This window comes from Nilaparvata lugens, chromosome 3 (genome assembly GCF_014356525.2).
Source record: "Nilaparvata lugens isolate BPH chromosome 3, ASM1435652v1, whole genome shotgun sequence".
In the NCBI taxonomy this organism is placed as follows: domain Eukaryota; kingdom Metazoa; phylum Arthropoda; class Insecta; order Hemiptera; family Delphacidae; genus Nilaparvata; species Nilaparvata lugens.
In genome coordinates, this window is record NC_052506.1 from 43,382,937 (window position 1) to 43,404,759 (window position 21,823).

General features: G+C 35.9%; 1 protein-coding gene across 5 annotated transcripts in view; it reads left to right on the top strand.

Annotated features, from left to right (window-relative positions):
- The window catches only part of LOC111054460 (serine/Arginine-related protein 53-like), a 96,658-nt gene that overhangs the window by 47,877 nt on the left and 26,958 nt on the right, over nt 1-21,823 (top strand). For all 5 annotated transcript variants that reach the window (XM_039423832.1, XM_039423831.1, XM_039423833.1 and 2 more), the window contains exon 3: nt 21,659-21,763. In XM_039423832.1, the coding sequence (XP_039279766.1) occupies nt 21,659-21,763 (105 nt within the window). The remainder of the gene's footprint in view (nt 1-21,658; nt 21,764-21,823) is intronic.

Below are 21,823 nucleotides of genomic sequence, written 5' to 3' on the forward strand. Positions count from 1 at the left end.
ATTAGTTTCGATTTCAATATTATGTTAGACATTTTCGCTTTTTATACCCGTTGTTATTATAATGTGAAATAAGCTCTTATTTAATGAAATCATTATCATTGAAGTCAATTATACTAAGCGAAAAATTTCTGTTTAAATATGTGTGTTTGCGGATATGTATGTATCTGATGGATCTCGAAAACGCCTCTAACATTTTTTTATTAAATCAGGAATAGAGTACGTTTGCGATAAAAAAATTATTTTGGAACAGGTCTCAACTCTGGGAAAAATCGCTGAAGCTCTTTCAGAAAGAAAAATAATTGGTCCCTTAAGTAGCAGCTGATCAAAAAAGTTTACATACTCTGTTGAAAACGTGAGAAAGAAAGTGTGAGCAAGTGAAAAAGATTATAATAGCTGTAGTTGAGTTACCAAATTCAGCAATCTTATTTTAAAACATTGCAGTATTCATGGAATATCTGGAAGAATAGGTACAGAAAGTGACCGGATGATAGCAGAATAATTTTTAATTCGATCTCTCCAAACATATGGTAGTTGAATTGATGTTTATTGTGAGGTGATAGAAATGCAACTATTTCTTCAGCTTCTGATGTTTTGGCTCCTCTGTTGCTCTATGTTTCTACGCAGCCATGGCCTTGAGAGAGCTAGTTGTCCTGTCTGTTAATTCCTAATCCGGACTAAATGAAACTAGAACCAATCAGAGGAGCCTTCTATTAAAAAAACCCTGCTCTGATTAGTTCTCATGGAATTTAATCACGATTGAATTGAACAGGCTTTTGAGCTACTGGACCTGATATTTTCATGTTTCAAAATCAGCTGAAAACTATATTGAAGAAACATAATATTCCATCAGCTGGTCCTATTTCCTTTCATCCTATACTATTAAACGAACAATTTCTGTTTATATGTTTAGATGTTCAGATGTTTGGATGTTTAGATATTTAGATGTTTAGATGTTTAGATATTCAGATGTTTATATGTTTGTATTTCACTGGATCTTGAAAATGGCTCTAATGATTCTGACGAAATTCAGAGCATAGTAGGTGTATAATATAAAAATTTGATTGCACTAGGTCTCATCCCTGGGAAAACTCGCTGAAGGACATTGAAAGGATAATTATTATTCATCCTTGGAAAAACAGCTGATAATAATTATTTCGTCGTCTGTTGATGATGGAAGTGAGTGAGCGAGTTCATGTGTGTGGGACTGTGTCAAAATTATGACTCAGCTGTTATACTTTTGTAATCATTCAATCAGGTACTTAGTGCCGGTTGCAAAAAAGCCGGATTATTTTCAATATTGATAAATTCCAGTAGATCCATCTTTCTGAAATGGTCTTCTCTGATTTGGTTCATGTGAAATTAATCAGGATTAAAATTCAACCGGCTTTTGTGCAACCGGGCCTTTGTGAGGGAAATTCTTGCATTCCTCTGGGAATTAATCTCAATTTACTGTGATCAGATAGAACATTTCTGTATGAACTATGAATTATATTATAATTTTTTCTTTCGTAATTAATTTTTTATGCTGTTGTACTCCAGAGCGAAGCTCGGTCTCTGATATTGATATCATTACATGACACAAGACAAACCTATTGATATATATATTAATGAATCACAAGTAAATACTCAAGTTCTCAATTTAGATAGAAATTAGAAAAAGTTACATGTTAATTTACATTCAAATTTTCATCCCTGAGCTTTTGGTTTCAAGCTAAGATTAAAGAAAGAAATCATATAATGGTAGTCAATAATCAAAGTGATTGAATGAACTCTATTCAGAATTATTCAAATTAACATTAAAATGTCCACTTAAAAATTCCTACTTTAATATTTATGGTAGTAAAGTTTAGGACATGAGAAATCAGCAACATTAAATTTTAGACTAATTATTATGGATGGACTCATATATAAATGGACTTCCATGGAAGAAAGAATCAGTGGATTGGCTGCTTTTACACTTTTGAATAAGTGGAACGAAGAGTAAAGCTGTGTTCACACCGAAGTTATTAACAAACTGTAAACATTTGATGAACATATGTATTAGTCAAGTTCCATTCAATCTAATTGAATCCATAAGGATTAAGTTATCAAAATTTCGTCAATAACTTCGGTGTAAACCAGATTAAGCAATAGGCTATGCCAGAAATTCCAGAATAAGCTAGAGATCCATGGATACCAGAGTCAACCAATTCCAAATAAACTTGATTTGGAATTCTATTTTCAATTGCATTAAGCAAAAGCAAAAATAACATGATCACTGCTAATTTGATAACTGTCAACAAGAAATATTAATTGCCAATGGATAAAGTCGAGGTCGACTCTTAAGCCCCGCCCAATATTCCACAAAATTCGCTGCAATTAGTCTACTATTCTACAGAGCACTTCCAACACATCAATTAATAATTCAAATGATTAGACTCAATAATTTTCATGCCAAGCAGTGGCCTAATTACTTTATTCATTACCGATAGAGGGCAGATTATAAGATGCTCCTAGCAAATAGTAGGTCTGTGATACATAGGCTATATTTGAGCTGAGTTCATCTCTGAGATAACTTGAAAGGAAAAATTGATCCAAGTGGCAGCTTATTGAAACAGAAATTTCCATCATTTGTTGAAAACTAAAGAGAGGAAGAGAGAAAATTATTAGCTGTGGTTATAACATTCAGCAATATAATTTGAAAACAGTGCATGATTCTATAAAAATATTCCCTGATGTCAAGATGAGTGCATTAGAGCAACTGGGTGACACCATAAGGCATCACTAACTTTTGATTGCTTTTTAAAATACACAGTTGAATGTATATTTCAACAGTTGAATGTGTTGTTCAAACTGAGGTGATAGCAACGCAACTAATCATCACACTTACTGACAACGATATTTGGGGAACTAAGTATTATGGAAATGTATTTGAATGAAACTTGAAACGGTCCAATATATAATAACATTTTCATCGAGGGAGAGCACCTTTTCGGATACAAAATTCTATGACAGTGACGAGACTATATTAATCTACCATTATTATTCAAGTTATTAGGGATGGGTATCGATACATCGATGGTTAGAAACATCGATGTTTCAACATCAAACATCAATGTTTTTAACATCGATGTTCACTGTTCGATGTTTTTGACTTATACTTCTAGGTTTTACCTAGACATTGATCATTCGATGTTTTTCCCAAAAAAAGGAATTTTTCAATCAGGCTCTCTGTATTTTTATGTGAGACTGTTGGATACTCTTGAAGATTTACATAACTGTGGCCCTTGTCAAGGTTAGATACCTATTTATAATTGAATAAGAGGTCGGATTTTTCGTTTCTTAGGAAAAAAGAGTTTTTCTTATTACAAGTGCTTTCCTCAACATATGTTTAATACCAATTATTAATCTAGCTCTGGAATAGAGGTCCTCGTATAGTATGGAGTGTAGATAGTAGGGATGTCAATCCCGGGACTGATTTCCAATCCCGGTATTTCGGGATTATCCAATATCAATCCCGGGATTGAAAAAAATTCAGTTTTATGCATTTTAACCAATTTTTCCTCCTCAATTACATGTTCAGAAACAGTGTGTGGAGATGAAAAAGGGCCCATTAAAGAGGGAGAGGCTATTATTAAAATGAAAAAAAAACTTGGGAATAATATTAAAATTGATCATTTTATTTCTATAAATGTTTTCATGATTAGGAGTAACTGCTTCATTTCATGTCCTACCTCAAATTTGCTGTATCCCAGATGATAGTGAGAACTGAGGAAAGCAAGATAACTCATCAGAGTATTTTTTATGTAGAACAAAAGCATTTCTATCCTACATCAGGACGGGATAGAGCTCACACTTGAATTACGTCAAATACTGTAAAGTGAATTAATATCACTTGAATTGATAATATTAATAGAAGAATAGAATACTTTTTGTAAGACCGTAACGCCATACCGACCAAACACACGAAAGCTGAACCACTACACTATCAAATGAAATTTCGTAGAGCCAACTATAATATTTACTTCAACTAGATATTCTACTTATGATAGAGAAAGAGAAGAGGAGAGGAATAATTAGACAGAGAGTGAATCGTTAGTGCTTTTTTATTTCTCATTTCTGAAGTCTTTTCAAAGTTCGGAATGTAATCCAAGGAAAAGCCATCAGCACTATTGCAAATATTGCTTCGTCTAGACTGGTAATTGTGGTGCTGTGTAAACAGAAACAAAGTGTAGAGACATAACAAACGATCAACAACCATTCTGCCAATTATGCCAACTGATAATGCGAATTTTATTAAGTTAGTACAGAGTACAGTATACAATCAAATATTATGTATAATATGCAACTGTAGGCTGTGCCTGTAGAATAAATTAGTCAAACACTGTAATAGAATTGGACTCAACACGAGCTTTATTCGACATTAAATATGTGTCTTAGTAACAGAGATAACAGATTATAAATATTACAGCTGTTTTATCATCACAATCTTCCCCCCTTAATATCAATCGGCACTCGTGGGGTATGGGGCGAGCTGGCGAAGTGAGACTGTCGATTCTCTGCCGTCGTTGTGGCGAACAAACGCATATTCAGGGTTACTCTCGATTAATTCAACTTTTTCAACTTGCGATTCTTGTTTTGAGTTTTTTGTCATCTTCTTCAACCATACTGGTCCAGGTGTCAATAGCCAGGTTGGTAATGGTTTTCCATTACTTGAGTTTCTTGCATGTAAAAACATCCGCTCATGTGGTGTGCAGTTGGTGCTTGTGCATAATAGGGAACGAATAGAGTTAAGGGCATCGGGGAGAACTTGTTCCCAGTGACTGTTGTTCAAACCTCTCGATTTTAGGGCTAGCATCACACTTTTCCATATAACTCCATTGTACCGTTCGACTTGCCCATTACCGGCTGGATTATAGGGCGATGTTCTGCTGCTGGCAATTCCTTTTGATAGTAGGAAATTTTTCAAAGCTGATGACATAAACGATGTTCCTCTATCGGAATGTATGTAAGACGGTACACCAAAAAGAGAGAATAGTGATGTAAGGTGTTTTATTACTGTATTAGTAGTCATGTCAGGACAGGGGAAGGAAAATGGGAATCTGGAATATTCGTCTATAAGAACTAAAATATACTTGTTCCTTGAACTTGATTGTAGTGGGCCTTTGAAATCCATATTAAGACGTTCAAATGGTCGAGTTGCTTTGATAAGGCGGCCAGTTCCTTTGGCATAGCGTGGTTTCATTTCAGAACATGTAATACATTTGGAACATACTTCTTTTACATCATCTATTGAATATGGTAAGTTCTTTGTTTTGGTTTCGCTTTCCCTCCTCCTCGAAAATTATTCACCGTTTTCCTTCCTCCCATTCTATCTTTTCCATTATTACCTGTGATCTCAAGGAGCTTCCTATCTAAACCATGCCATGAACGCTCTCTTGGCGCTTTCCCTTCTTTCCTCCTGTGCTACGATCCTATCACCATTGGATGTCCCATCTCTGATGGTCAGTGAGTGAACACGTGTGCAGTTCGGCTCCGTTGAAAAGCGTTATTTTGTAGGGTTATCTTGTTAAAATCGATTCGAGCGTTACATTAGTTGATTAAGTTTTTCACATAGTTTAATAACATATTTTTAAAAGTCTGATTTTCATTGTAATTACGCAGTAATTACAATAAATAGTATTACATAACCTCCAATTAGTTTGACCACAGTTTGGTTTATCTATTGCAACATGGTGAAGAGCAACGGCAAGAAGCAGGAAACTCCCACACAAAAGGCAGGTAGGCGTGCAACGGTACATGTGTCAACGACCCCTCCCTGTCAAGACACAACGCAACTGGCCGACGAAATTCTACAGAGGATAAACAAGGAAGTAAACCAAGCTGTCGCAGAGGCTTTCTCCTTCTTCCAATCCGAATTGGATCGATTGCAGGGTGAGAATAATCAACTTCGGCAGAGGATGGCAGCAATTGAGAAGGAGACAGAATTAAAAATCGACGATCTTGAACAATATGGTCGCCGTACCTGCCTGCGATTCTTTGGAATTCCGGAGACCAAGGGGGAGTCCACCGACCAGATTGTTCAGCGAGTCTGCAAGGAGAAGCTGAACGTGGAGTTGAAGATCGACGACATTCATCGTTCGCATCGAGTGGGACCAATCCAGCAGCCAGGTCAGGACACGGGCAGAGCAGCAGGCAAGGAGCGTCATCGTCCCATCATCGTGAGGTTCGACGGCTACCGGACGAGGCAGAGGGTGTTCGCAGCCAAGCGGATGCTCAAGAACACTGGCATCACCGTGAGGGAGGACTTGACGAAACACCGACTGGCACTCTTGAACGCAGCAGCAAACAAGTACGGGATAAGGAACACGTGGACAGTCGATGGCCGCATCAAGTACGCCGTCGGAGAGGGACCTGGACGACGCATCTACACCGCCGAGCGTCTTGCCGACCTCCAGTAAACACTTCACGGTGTTGGCACGTCATATCTTCCTACTAAAGGTGAGCTCTCATTATTTCAATTGTGCCTCTTCATGTAATCATCACTCTTCTCTCTTTTCATTTTTTCAGTCTTTTATTTTTTGTTGGACAATTGCCCTATAGATACCATTTTTACCAAATTAATTTTTGCTATTTGAACATATATAATACTGTTTTCATGGAAAAAATATAACTGGATTCTATGTTTACAAATCTTAAAATTAATTTTTGCTTTTTTGAACATATATAATACTGTTTTCATGGAAAAAATATAACTGGAATAAAGCTATATCAATTTAGTTATAGCAATTATTCATCTAGTATACTGAAACGTTTTACTGATTGAATCATCCAATACTCAATCAGGAAACTAGTTTTCCATTAGACATAACCGAATGATGTTTCCAGCTAATCCAATGTGTCACTTTTTATCTAACGATAGCATAGTACAAAAATAGAACCTTTTCCACTGCTGATAAAATTATGAAAATTGCTCCGAAACCTAAGTTCACTTTAATAATACATTTATAACCTATTTCGAATTGCTGAGTTTATAACGCTTCTTCCTCATCTCAGTTCATTGTCAATCCATAATCTATTAAATCCATTTCTGTTTATCAACAAAGCCTGAATCCAGTCTCCACATGTATATTACTAGTGTGTATAGTAAACTTACAGCAGGATTCAAGTTGACTTTTCGTGGAATTGACAACAATAACAGAAATAACAGTCATCGTAATAATGACGGTAAACTTATGATTGGCACTTCTATTGTGATTTTCACCATAGTCACATTCCAACCTTCTATTCGCGTATTCTATTTATATATCCGTTATTCTGTTTTCTTATATGCAGTATTACCTGTCTGTAACTTCTATAATTTCTTCTCTTCCTACCTCTTCTCATTCTGACCTCCCTCCAAATTAGCTCAATTCATGCTCAAAACTAGTTATACTGTATATTTTTAATAATATAGACATGCTTACTTCATTTCTATACCAGATCATTAACACTGTACTCTATGCTATCTGTATCAATCCCTTCGCTCTCTCTTACTCACTCCCTCTCTCTTTCCTTCGGTTTTTCTCATCCCTCCAATTTCATTTTCTTATTATCTATCTCATTTTATGCACCGGATATTTACTACTTTCTTCTAATATCTCTCTCTTCATCCACCTTTTTAGACAATAATCTTACATAATCTATGTGTATTCTCACACAGCTTAGTCCTCTCTTCACATTCTTCTCTCTAACAACCGTCAACTGCAATTTGAAATCAATCTACTGATTCATATTTCTCGTTCTTATTTTCCATCTCTCTGTAGGTCTGTACACTCTCTTTTAATTGTCTATCCTCTTAATGATTTTCATATACTTTCTGTACTTTTTTCTGCTGTGTTTCTGCTGGAGTTTTCTTCCTGTTTTCAGACCTGGTTCCTGTGACTTCTTGCACGCGCTCTCTCTTGCCGCCGCCCTGGCTCTCTCTCGCTCCCCCACCTGCTCGCTCCCATCAGCATCTACCACTGCAAACTGCCCACCACATTGGATTATCTGCTGGACTCTGACATGAATAAAGGAATCTGAATCTGAATCTGAATCTGAATCTCGCTCTACCTCCACTTGGACCCGATTCTTCCACTACCGGATACCTACTCGCTCTATCTCCACTTGGACTAGATCTCCCACTACAAGTTCTTCCTCAATCTTCATCTTATTCACCATTAGGATTATTCATCACCGGAACTCCACACATCTACATCTTATTGTGTTTAGTGAATTTTTTGAACTAGTGCTATAAATAGTGAAGGGAGCCGAACTGCCAAGGCATACTGAATGCACTCGAATCAAGAGACTTTTTCATTTAGGTTAAGTTTTATCAGTCTCATCCCCATTTTCCCCGTCATGTGTCGTTCTGAGGTCGGTTCACGATTGGTCTGCTGCTTCCATGATGCCTCTCACTGACACGTCAGCTCGCTCGCCCTCAAGTAGGTATGATTATTTCAATAATAGTAATAATGACGCAGGTATGTTTCTAGCAAATAAGCTCCACTCTTTCAAAAAACTTTTCAAGGCTGCTCACCTCAACGTACAATCCCTCAGCTGCCACATTGATGAACTCAGAGCAATCTTCCGTTTTCAGGACTTCAATATAATCGGAATTTCCGAATCATTTTTGAAGCCTAGTATTCCATCAAATTTTGTTGCTTTGCCTGGATATAATCTTTTCCGGAATGATAGATTAAATAAAGCTTGTGGGGGTGTAGCAATTTATGTGAAAGATGGTATCAAAACAAAAGTTTTAATCACATCTAAACAAGAGTATTGTTCAAGACCAGAGTTTATGCTACTTGAATTATCCTTATCCAGTACTGATAAATTACTCGTTGGTATCTGTTATCGCCCACCAAAAATAGGTCATTTCACAGATTTCGAAAGTGCCTTGCTTTCTCTTATGCCTTGTTATAACCGTATACTAGTTATGGGGGATATGAACACCGACTTGAACATGACAAATCGGAACTTTGACTACTTTCAACTGACTACAATTTTCCAATGCCTAAACATGACTATTTTACCTCTCGATCCAACTCATCATACTAATGAATCAGACACACTCATTGACCTTCTCATTGTTAGTGATCCCAATGAGGTTGTTCAAGCAGGCCAAATCTCAGTCCCAGCTATTTCTAGACATGATTTGATCTACTGTGTACTTTCCCATAAGATACCCAAGCCAGAACAGAAAATTATCACTTATAGAGACTTCAAAAACTTTGATGAAGCCGCCTTCCTGACTGATGTGGCTCAGACTCCATGGCATCAAATTGAAGCATTACCCTCAGTTGATGACATGGTCAAGACTTTCGAGAATTGGACTTTGACTCTGTATGACAAACATGCACCTTATGTGACAAGGAGGATTAATAGAAAACGACGAGTACCGTGGATGACTGAAGACATACTTAAGATGATGGGACGTAGAGACAAAGCACATAGAAAATTTAAAAAGACATTTGACTTGGACAGTTTGATAGAGTATAGGAGCCTTAGAAATAGAGTTAAACAGGAATTACGGAACTCAAAGATTAGGTACTTGAATTCGTTTATGACAAACAACAGACAAGACTCTAAATCACTTTGGCAGGGAATAAAAGAATTCGGGCTTGGCAAGCAGAAATCGAATCCACAAATTGACTTAGCATTGAACAATATAAATGACCATTTCGTTTCACACTCTAACCAACGCGACGAAGTTGTCATTGCTAATCATATCGATGATCTTGAAGAGCAGGTTACAAACTTAGATTTACCAATTACTGATCAATTTCATTTCCATCCAATCTCAGAAGAAGACACTTTCAGAGCAATTCAACGTATTCATAGTAATGCTACGGGTGTTGACAAAATTCCTATTAAATTTATCAAGAAAATGTTATTTGCTGTTTTACCAACCATTACATACATTTTCAACAAGTCTATTGAAGAAGGCATTTTCCCTGAAAACTGGAAGTTTGCTCTGGTTCGCCCTCTAAATAAAGTTCCATCACCCAATAAAGTTGAGGATTTTAGACCAATCAGTATTTTACCTGCATTGTCCAAAGTGCTAGAAAGACTCATTCATGCTCAAGTTGTAAAATTTCTAGACAACAATAGTAAGCTTCATAACTTTCAATCAGGCTTTAGAAAATTCCATTCAACTGAAACAGCTCTGCTTCGTGTCACTGATGATATAAGGTTAGCTATGGACCAAAGAAAATGCACCATCCTCACCCTATTTGATTTTTCTAAAGCATTTGATACTGTTGATCATACAGTCCTTCTGAATAAGTTGGCTATTCTTGGTTTCAGTCACAACTCGTTAGTTTGGTTTAAATCCTATCTATTAGGTAGGAAACAATGTGTATCTGTCGGTGACAAAAAGTCTACTTGGAAAAACGTTATGCATGGAGTACCACAAGGTTCAATTTTAGGCCCTCTCCTCTTCACTTTGTATGCTAATGACCTTTCTTCCATTATCAAATTCTCCAGTTTCCATACTTATGCAGACGACCTTCAAATATATTTAAGCTGTCCCATAACAAAAATTAACGAAACAGTTGGAATAATGAATCAGGATATCAATTCGATAGTGGAATGGACAAAGAAAAATGGCCTTAAGCTTAATCCCATCAAAACACAGCCCATTATAATTGGATATTCTCGTCTTATAAACAATATTGACTATGAATCGATTCACAAAATTAGTGTAGATGGTAATGACATTCCTTACTGTAGCTCAGTTAAAAATTTAGGCATTATTATGAATAATACTCTTGACTGGTCAGAACAAGTGAACAAAACTTGTAAAAAGGTATTCTCAGCCATGCATGCATTGAAGAAAATGCACGATATTCTCCCTAGAAACATTAAATTATTATTGGTTCAATCTCTCATCTTCCCACATTTAATGTATTGTAATTCTGTTCTTAACGATATGCAAGTCACTCTGAATGATAAACTACAGCGTTGCCAAAATTATTGTCTACGTTTCGTCTACTCTCTCCAACGCCATGATCATATCACCCCAGCCCACATTGCTAGTTCAACATTAAAGCTTCCCGATCAGAGGCTTTTTCGAATAGTCAAGCTTGTTAGAGATATCTTGAAATACGGTAATCCGAACTATTTTAAAGATGATTTCAAATTTGTCTCCGAAGGTAGGAGGATAGATGCTTCACATACTAGAACCGGAGAAAGTACTTTAAGGATACCCAATCATCGAACTACTATTTTCACAAAATCCTTCTTAGTCAGTGCCTGTCGTGCATGGAATGCACTTCCTGTTTCTATCAGGTCCATCGAGAGCCGAGCGAGCTTCATCCTGACTTTAAAAAAACATCTTTTGGAACAAATGACTGAAACTGTCCGGCCCTAGAACGATCACATGACAACCATCCCCCACCCATCCCACAAATACAAACCTTTAAACCTGTTATAGAACGAATTGTATATATATATATATTATATAAACTCATGTTATTTCAATTATTCACTGCATACTGCTGTATATTACTGAAAGTTGATTACCCTGATCTACTTTGGTTAAATTCTCCATAGATATTTTACACTTTTCTTCATTAATCGTGAGGCCATATTTTTCTGTTGCTCTCCAGAAATTTTCTAAATTTTCATCATGTTCTTCTTGGGTCCTTCCGCATACAATAATATCATCTAAATAGGCATAACATGATGTCAAATTTTCTTGTTCTATGATTTGATCAATCACTTTCTGGAAAGCAGCTACTCCATTCGTGACTCCGAACGGAATTCTTTTGAATTGATACAGTTTGTGTCCAACTTCAAATGCGGTGAAATGCCTTTCCTCAGGCAAGATTGGTATCTGGTGATAGGCAGATTTCAGGTCAATAGATGAGAATATTTTATATTGCGCTACCTTATTGACTAATTCTTCCATTAGTGGTAGTGGATAGGCATCCAAATTCGTGAATTTGTTGATGGTCTGTGAATAGTCAATCACCATACGTTTCTTTTGGTTCTCTCTTGAAGTAACAAATGCTTGAGCTCTCCAAGAAGAATGACTATTTTCTATAATATCAGCATCTTTAAGCCGTTTGACTTCATTCATCATAAACAAGTAATCCTCTTCTGAATGTCGTCTCGATTTAGTTATTATAGGCCGACAGTCCGGTTGAAGATCACGAAACAATGAGACAGGTTCTACTGTAGCTTGGGCTAGAGCACACTTTTTAATTTCATAAGTAGGCCTTCTTGCGTCATTGTCTTCATTCAGTTGTAGTGCTGCTTTAGATCCACCGAAATCAAAAGTGATGGATGAAAAGTTCTTTAGAAAATCGTGTCCCAAAATTACACTAGCGCAACATTTGTTCAATACGATCAAAGGAAAATCATTATATTCTTCGTTCTGGAAATATATTTCACTCAAAGCGCACTCAGTTGTTTTAGTGTTGCAGGCACTTGAAGCAAATGTAATCAAATTGGAATATGGCATAGTTTTCATCTTCGATTGTACTACTAGTTTCTTATCTATAAAACTTGCTGTGCTCCCAGTGTCTAATAGTGCCAATGTATCTATTCCATTAACACGTATAGGAACAAGACATTTTGAGAGGTCAGTGCTGGTATTTGCTGCTGAAATTACTGTGGCAGATACCATTTGGTTTTTTTTATCGTTTCGTGCTCTGCATACTTTTGAAAAATGGCCTATTCGATTACAAGTTAGGCATGGTTGTCCTTTTGCTGGGCATTGGCTATTATCAGTATGATTATTATAGCCACAAAATCTGCATTGAATCTTCTTTTGGTAAGAATTACGGACTAAAGTCGTTTTCTCGGTATTTTTATTCTCGTTTGCTAGGACTGTGTTAACATATATTGTGATGATAAAACAGCTGTAATATTTATAATCTGTTATCTCTGTTACTAAGACACATATTTAATCTTAGAACAATAAATTAGTTATAAAAACTCATATTCATCACCGTAAATAAATTCCATATTGAATTGTTTTTGGAAAAATATGATTCACAATTTCAGGTTTACAATCCCGAAAATCCCGGGATTGACTCTGAAAAATCCCGGGATTGTTAGGTATCAAAAATGGACCGGGATCCCGGGATTCGGGATCCCGGGATTGACATCCCTAGTAGATAGTCATAAAAAAACACCTCTATTCATTCTCATTTCCTAAATAAAACTATCAGGTATTGAATGAATACGATTATGAGTAACAAAGATTGCTAAAATTTAGCTTAGGATGAAATCCCAAGACAGAATTGTTTGTTTGTATGATGGATCTCAAAAACGATTATAACGGCTTTGGTAGAATTCAGGTTATAAATATTTTACAAAAATTATCTGATCATTTAATTCCCGTAGAAAAGCACAGGTACCCTGCTAGTATTATATACAAGATACAGTAGTAAACCCAGCTGTTACATAAGCTTCACTATCCCTATCATTATAATTTGTTGATTTTACAGTTTTAGAACCAAAACGAACCACATTACTTATCTGGTGCCGAAACCCTATTTGTTAAATTTGTTTGTTTTTGTTTAAATTTATTTCTTTTTGTTCAACTTTTTTTCTATTTGTTTAAATTTGTTCAGTTTTTGGCTTCGTTACTTTCTTTTACCATGGCTGATGATGAAACTCTTCAATTAGCCTTTATGAATGTGCGATGTTTGATGGACATGGTCAATTCAATTCACAGGTGATGTAAAAGAACTTTCTTTGTTCCTGGAACGGATGGATTCTGTTCATTTACAAATAATACAAAATAATTTTGATGATTTGACAACAAATAATTTACACTCTTACTTTCTTTTGAGAATCGATACCTCAGTGTTGATAGAAATAGGAGTTTCATTCACGTCCACTTGGGAAGATGTAAAAAAGGCGTTGAAAGAGCAGTATGCTGTTGCTCGGACTCCAGTAGCAGCGAGTATGTTGAAACTGTTACAATTAAGTCCGGATTCAGGAGAATCAATTTTTGATTTTACCAAACGTATGGCACAATAATTAAAAAGACTCAAATCAGAGGTTTCAGACTCTTGTCCGAACAATGATGAAGGAATTTTGAGGAACAGAGTCTATGATGAATTAGCAATGGAAGCCTTGACAAACAATCTTTCAACACAATTGCAAACTTCAATAAAGATTACAAAGCCGAAAAGTTTTGAAGAAGCAGTTGCTTTGATCAGAGACGAAACGACAGACAGAGAGGAAGTACAGCCAACTTCTTGTTGGCAAATAATCAACTGGCGGAGATCAAGTTTTCCAATACAGTCATCCAATAAGGAAAGAATTCCCAGAACTACTTTTCGTAATCAACGGTCTGATGGCATGCAAATGAGACACAGGCCTACAGAAAAGCCTTTTTTAAGTAAGAAAGAAAAATTCATGGACAGACCTAAATGCTGGGAGTGCAGTGAAGAAGGCATTGCAGTGAAGAGTGCATTTTGCCAGAAACTGTCCATATATTTATCGGCAAAAACATGAACAAATGACTCACCATGGAAAAATGTTGGACCCAGAAGGATAAATGTTAACACTGTGTGAAGAGTAGAACACAGATTAAGACAACTTTTTGACCCCGAATCGGAAGGAGAACATTCCTCTCACTCAGAAAGTGGAAATAGTAGTACATACGAGGAGCAGTACAGAAAATATTCAAAAAAAGATTGGCTCAAACTGAGAGGAATTGATAAGAAGCCAAATAAAAATGAGAAACAAGAATGAGGATCTGGTTCAAGGAATATAGGCAGCAAGAATACACAAAGAGTGTGCTTGTTGCCTATATTTTTTGTAAAGGACTGGGATATTAATTGCTTGTTGGACACAGTATCAGATAGTACATTGATATCTGAAAGAGCATTGAGAAAAATAGACAGTAGCTTAATGATTGAAAGATGCTCCTGTCAAATGTTCACATTGACTGGAAATAGGGCTCTGAAAGGAGAAGTAGATAGTATAGATCTATTTGGATTAGTAGGGATACACGAAATTATGAGAGTGCATGTGGCAGAAATTAATAATAAAAAGTATGACATCATAATTGGATGTGACGTGATGAAAGAAGTTAAGGGAGCTCCTAGAATTTACAAGGACCAATGGATTATCAAATTAAGGAATAAGATTTATAAAGCAAGAAGTTCAATTTCAACAAGCAATCGTATTTATATGGGTTCCATTACTATACAGGATAATACAGATGAGATGCAGTTCACCAAGGAAAGAGCACAGCTAGCATCCTACATACTAGACAAGTAAAACGACACTGTTTATAAAGAAGGAGAAACTCTAACTACTACTGGAAGAGTTCATCATCCAATTCAACTAAAATTATCAAAACCTATAGCCTATTTGTAAGGTCTAGAAGATATCCGCATTCAATGAAAAAAATTATCAAAGAACATATTGGAGACATGCTCAAACAGGGTATTATTAGAAAGTCAATATCTCCATTTTGTAGTCCATTATGGGTTGTTCCTAAAAAGACTGCCCCGGGAGAACCATCAAAGTACAGAGTTGTTGTAGATTTTAGACAACTGAATGATCAGACTGAGTCAGAAGAGTATCCCCTTCCACGTTTGGAAGATATGGTTGACAGGATGAGGGGAGTGCAGGTTTTCAGCTCTTTGGACCTAAAATCTGGTTACAATCAGATCAAAATGAACCCAAATGATATTGAGAAAACAGCATTCAGTTTTGAAAGAGGACATTACGAGTTCAAAAGAATGCCATTTGGTTTAAAAAATGCTGCATCTACTTTTCAAAGACTTATGGATGAATTCTTGGAAAACATAGATGAACAAGCAATCCAAATTTACATGGATGATATTGTGGTATTCAGTAACAACCTTCATGATCATAAACAACATCTTACACAACTGTTTGAAAGAATGAAGGAATTTGGACTTGAGGTCTCAAGAGAAAAAAACTAACTTAACTTATGTCAACCAGAAGTGAAGTTTATGGGACATGTAATTTCAGCTAGTGGAATTCGCCCAGATAATAATAAAATAAGTGCCATACTATTCCCAAGAATATTAATAAGATAAAAACATTTTTAGGAATGGTAGGCTACTACCGAAAATTCATTAATAATTTTGCACAGATGACAGAGCCACTGACAAATTTATTAAGGAAGGGAGTGCGGTTCTGATGTTATACAAGCAGTAGAAAAATGTAAGAGAGCAATTTGCTCTACACCGGTTCTCCAGTTTCCAAACCTTCAACAACCCTTCACGTTAACAACCAATGCTAGTGGGGAAGCAATAGGGGGAGGGAGTTTTGGCTGAGGATGATGTACGTGATGCATTTGCAAGTAGTTGCACTGTCACCCAGCCACAGAGACACGTTATAGCACCATTGAAAGAGAGCTGTTAGCAGTTGTATGGTGTAGAGACAACTTGAGGCCTCCCATACCTCTATGGAGACGAATTTGAGCTAAGAACCGATCATATGCCATTATTGCCATTGTGCCATTATGCCATTATATGCCATTATGCCAAATTGAAGGAAACCTCTGCACGGATCACAAAATGGAAAGAGAAATTAGCTTTCTACAATTTTAAAATCAGACACATAAAAGGAACCGAAATTTCTGTTGCAGATTGCATATCAAGAAATATTAATCCCTTATCTGTCAATTCAATGGAAGAGAGCAATGAATACTTGACAATTGAACCAAATGAGATTGAAGTAATAAGTGACATCATCAATGATAAAAGGAACCAAATAGTGTCCTGGTAAAGAAACAAGATCGAATAATTGAGACTAACATGCATAGGTATGGGTCTATCAGAATTACAACTATTATTATCCCTCCTCAAATTTACTATACACATTCTATTCTAGAATTTTAAAGAGATCTAAAAGAAAAATTAATTTACATTGCATATCATAATGTCCTAACCCATAAATTATAAATCTCAATATAATATTATGATTATATCACTGAGCTTTTACTTCTTTATAAATCGGGATAGTTTACTCTGTAATTAACCGACTTCCTTGAATGATATTTTTCAATCTCCGTATGTGTATTATTTTGGGAGAAGGTTTTCCCCTACGATTAGTAATCACTTCAACATTTTGAAGACTTATTTGCTTGACTACCGTAAAGGGGCCTTTATATGGATTGTTTAGCTTTGTGCATGTATCAGGCTGTGTTTGAGGGTATTGGATTAAAACTTTATCACCTTCTTTGAATTGGATTTGTTTTATTTTCTTATCAAAATTTTCTTTCTGTTGTACCTGAGCATTTCTGATTTCCAGAAGATTCTTCAGAACCTCAGCCCTTTCAGTACCGGTCGCTGCGGCCGGTAGGATTGCTATGTCTAAATAGCTGAGAGGGTGGAATCCATGAAACAAGTAGAAGGGTGAATAGCCTAAAGATGCCTGTTCTGCTGTGTTATAAGCAAAACATACATGACGAATATTCAAGTGCCAATTATTCTGCTTGTCATTAGAATAGCATCTTAGCATATTCATTAGGGTGGAATTATATTTTTCAGTTACTCCCTGTGTACTTGGCATATAGGGTGACCCAAATTTTTGAGATATTCCTAATGAGATACAAGCTGTTTCAAGAGTTCTGACTTGAAATTCGTCCCATTGTCCGAATGAATGGTTCGGGGTATTCCATAAAGGGATGCAAAATTTAAAATAAATTTTGCTGTATTTTTGGCATCTATAGCAGTTGTTGGTTTACAATATGCGAAACGAGTCGTGCGATCGAGTACTACAAAAATATATTTGTATCTTCCACCCGAATATAGTGTCGAAGGGTTGACTTGTTATAGGGATGGGTTTTAATGGACCACCCTGTTTTCCCTTACTTTTTTTTGCTACTTGGCAAGTTGGGCATGTTTTCACATATTTTATTACATCTTGCCAAATCGTCGGCCAATGATATTTTGGTGTTATCTTCAACAAGGTTTTATTTATACCAAGATATGTACACCAAATGTTATATCATTATGATATTGGCCAAGTATTTTCGAAATCAAAGTGGTAGGGATTGCAAGTTTCAAATGAACGACGTTTTGATACAACTGTTTGAAATATAAAATATCATCCTTCAAAACATAATTTCGTGATTTTCTTGCAGTTATTAGGTCTGCTTTACAGGCTTTAGGTCTGATACAGTAAGTAACTGCTAACATTTCGAGATGTGATGCAGGCCAGTTTTCTTCTGAATTTGTGAGACGCCTTGAAACACACACAACTGGTTTCATAACACCATCAAAACCTTTTTGTGCAAGGCAACCAGCTATTCCATTAGCGCATACATCTGTTTTGATATACGTCTCTTTGTCATCATTATAATGCATCAATATAGGTTTTTTAATCAAACAGTTTCTCAGATCGTCAAATGTTTTTTGGTGAACTTCTGTCCACTCAAATTTCGTGTCTTTACGTGTCAACTGTGTCAACGGATAAGCTCGTTTCGATAGGCAGGGTATGAACTTCCTGTAATAAGAAGTTGCTCCTAAAAATCGATTTAGTTCAGTTACGTTTTTTGGGACTGTTAATTCCAGTATGGCTTCTACGTTTTCCGGTAGTGAAGATATTCCTTCTTCAGAAATCAGTCCAAGTACTTTCAACGATTTAAAGCAAAATTTTTATTTATCTGGATCGAGTTTTAGATCGATTTCTCTAAGCCTACTGAAAACGTTTTATATATTATCAACTAGCAGGGCACCCGTGCTTCGCTACGGGAATTGAAAGATAAGATTATTTTTGTGAACCATTTATAATCTAAATTCTACCAACATTGTTATAATCGTTTTTGAGATTAGGCCACAACTTTGCATGAAAACTATTGAGTCAAATCATTCGATTAATCATTGATGTGTTGGAAGTGCTCTGTAGAATAGTAGTCTAATTGCAGCGAATTTTGTAGAATATTGGGAAAAGGAACAACAGCTATTTGGCCGTTTTAATAAATAACCCCTTTCTTCCGCCCAAGTTGAATTTTGGTCGAATTTCCTCATTCTTTGCAAACAGATTCCACAACGGACACTTCTGATGTTTTGAAAATACCCTTCATATATCATACTGAATTATTAAAATTTCATCGAAATTGTTTAAGCAGTTATCGCGATCGGATTTACAAACAAAATTAAATTAGTCTTGATAGAATAGGATCACTTGATAGAAGCAACTCCCGTCATAAAAGTTTGTTTTATGAATGATACAAACTATCTCTACTCCCAGGAATAGCTCTGATTGAAGTAGTAGTGCCCAATCAATTTGTTCTCGATAAATGCATTTTGATTAGTTCTTCAACTTGGTGCCAACCTAATGAAGTCATCTCAACTTAATGCCAACCTGTCAAAATTATTAATTAAGTTATCAGTCAACAACTGTTTCGAACAGGTACTCTCTCTAGATTATAGATCTATAATAACATATGATATGGACATTTCTATTATAATAAGGAGATTGGGAGAAGAAGAATATACATGCTAAAAGACGAACTTTAAACCCTTAAAAACCACCCTTAGAGTTGAAATATCGCCAAAAGATTTCTTAATGAGCACCTAGGACGGTTAAGGAAGCTATATTCCAAGTTTTGTTCCAATCCATCCAGTAGTTTTCCAGAAATCGTGATCAGTGAGATAAGAATTTTATAAGTATAGATTAATGAAGTTTGATCACTAATTCTGAAAAATCTAGAAGGAAAATTGAAATTTGGGCTTCCAGGTGCACGAGATTGATATATTTAGAATCTATGTTTAAAATTTGGAGATCTGAATCATTCCCGTTTTTCCGGTATGCAATCCACAAGTTGACATGTTTTGATGCGAACAAAGGAACACACGAACAAACACAACCCTACTCCCTCTTATTATATAGAAGATATGCTCTTCTATGATTGATGACATAATATAAAAGTCGTCTATGTATATTAATACACTTTCATACAGCATGTCTGAAAATACATGAGTCATTCCTCTTTGAAAAGCAGCTGGAGAGATCGCTAACCCCATTGGTACTTTACGAAATTGATAAAGCCCATCTGGAGTGTTGAAAGCTGTTAAGTACCTAGAACTTTCATCTATTGTCATCGAATAGAAAGCTGATGTCAAATCGAGGGTAGATAAGAACTTTGCTGTGCTAAGTGATTCCAGAACAGTTGTTGGATTGGGAATTGGGTATTTATCATGGATTATTTTAGAATTCAGTTTTTTGTAATTTACCACTATCCTCGGTTTATTATCTCTATTCCTAACTAAGAAGGCTGGTGAAGCGTAATTTGACCTCGCTTTCTCAATTACATTTGACTTCAATAAACAATCAATCATGTCATTCATTTCAGAGCATTCTGATGCCTCTAATTTGAATGTTGATGAGAACACAGGTGTATTGTATGCTAAATTTATATGTACAGTCGGGAGTTTGGAATCAGGAATGTCATATTTGTCTTTGGAGAAAACATCAGCATATTCGGTTATTAGTTGGGATATTTGTGTGTATGGTGTTTCACCAATATTTTTATTGACATCAATTTTCTTATTGTCATGTATTATAATATCGGGATACTCTTTATCATTTGATGGTAGTTGTACATTAATTTGGTTAATCTCTTTGACTTCCAAGTATTCTGTTCCTTGGATTGATTCTTTGTTTGATTTTATTTTTATATTTCCCAATTGGGCTCCAATTCTGAGAGTCAAATGCCTTGACTAAAAATTATAAGCAATGAATTCAAGTGAAGTGTCTGTAGCTATAGGCCTCTTTCACACGATAGGAGACCTGCAACTTGAACACTGAAACGTGTTGACGTTTCTTTGTCGAAGTACATTGAGTCCAATCGTGTCTTTCACATGGTGATCCCGAGCCAGGAACCTCCTTTTGTCACGTCTTTTACCCTCGAGGCAAGCAGAAACCCGTTTGGATCGAGATACTAGCGGACAAATCGCCTCTTTCACATGGTGATTCTACGTCTCACCGGTCAACATTTTTCTCAAAATCTATCTTTCTTGAAAATGAAGATAGAAAGATTCTGATTTCGGATTTGGACTCAGAGACCCCAAATTCTTTAAACTGTAAGTCCCGTTTTCGAAAACATCCGAAAACAAGGAAGTTATGGCTGTTTTTAATAAAGCTTTCTATTATCATATAATTATACGGTAAAAACGAACAGGTACTGTACTATACAGTACGTATGTACCGTAGCTACGGATATTTATCTTGATTTCTGAAAATACCCAAAAATAAGGGAGTAAGATAACTTTGAAAAACCAACGTTTTCCTCCCGATTGACCAAACAGATTAAAAATTATTCTAAGACATATTATGTCTTGAACTAAAAACGTGTAACAGATATCCAGATTCAAGCCATCAAGCTTTTCATAAATTTATTTGTCTCCCCATGGCAGTAGGTTTGCGCCCAACGTTTTCACTTGAACATTTCTGTGATAATTATAAAATTATGATAGAACACATTATCGTATTGATCTTCTAAATCCAGTTACATGCACATCGATTCCTGTAAAATTGATTTTTACCGTTCAGCGCAACTTGTTGAAACTACTATTATCCACATGTAGTAATCTGGAAGCTTAAACATGGAGGAGCTGAGACCATAAAATTATATTTTCAACAATATTATGAATCAAAATATGTTTAATAGATGCTCTCTTCAATGTATTCTGTGATGTTGCAGGTCAAGATCTAGTAGCAGTTCTTCATCGAATAGCCCTTACAGCAAAAAGTCCAAAAATAGTCAAAAAGTGCATCGTTTGAAGAGTAAAGATGATTACAAGTCAAAGTGAGTAGTAAATTTTGCATGATATTTCAACTTAAAATTGGGTTTATAGGATTGATATAC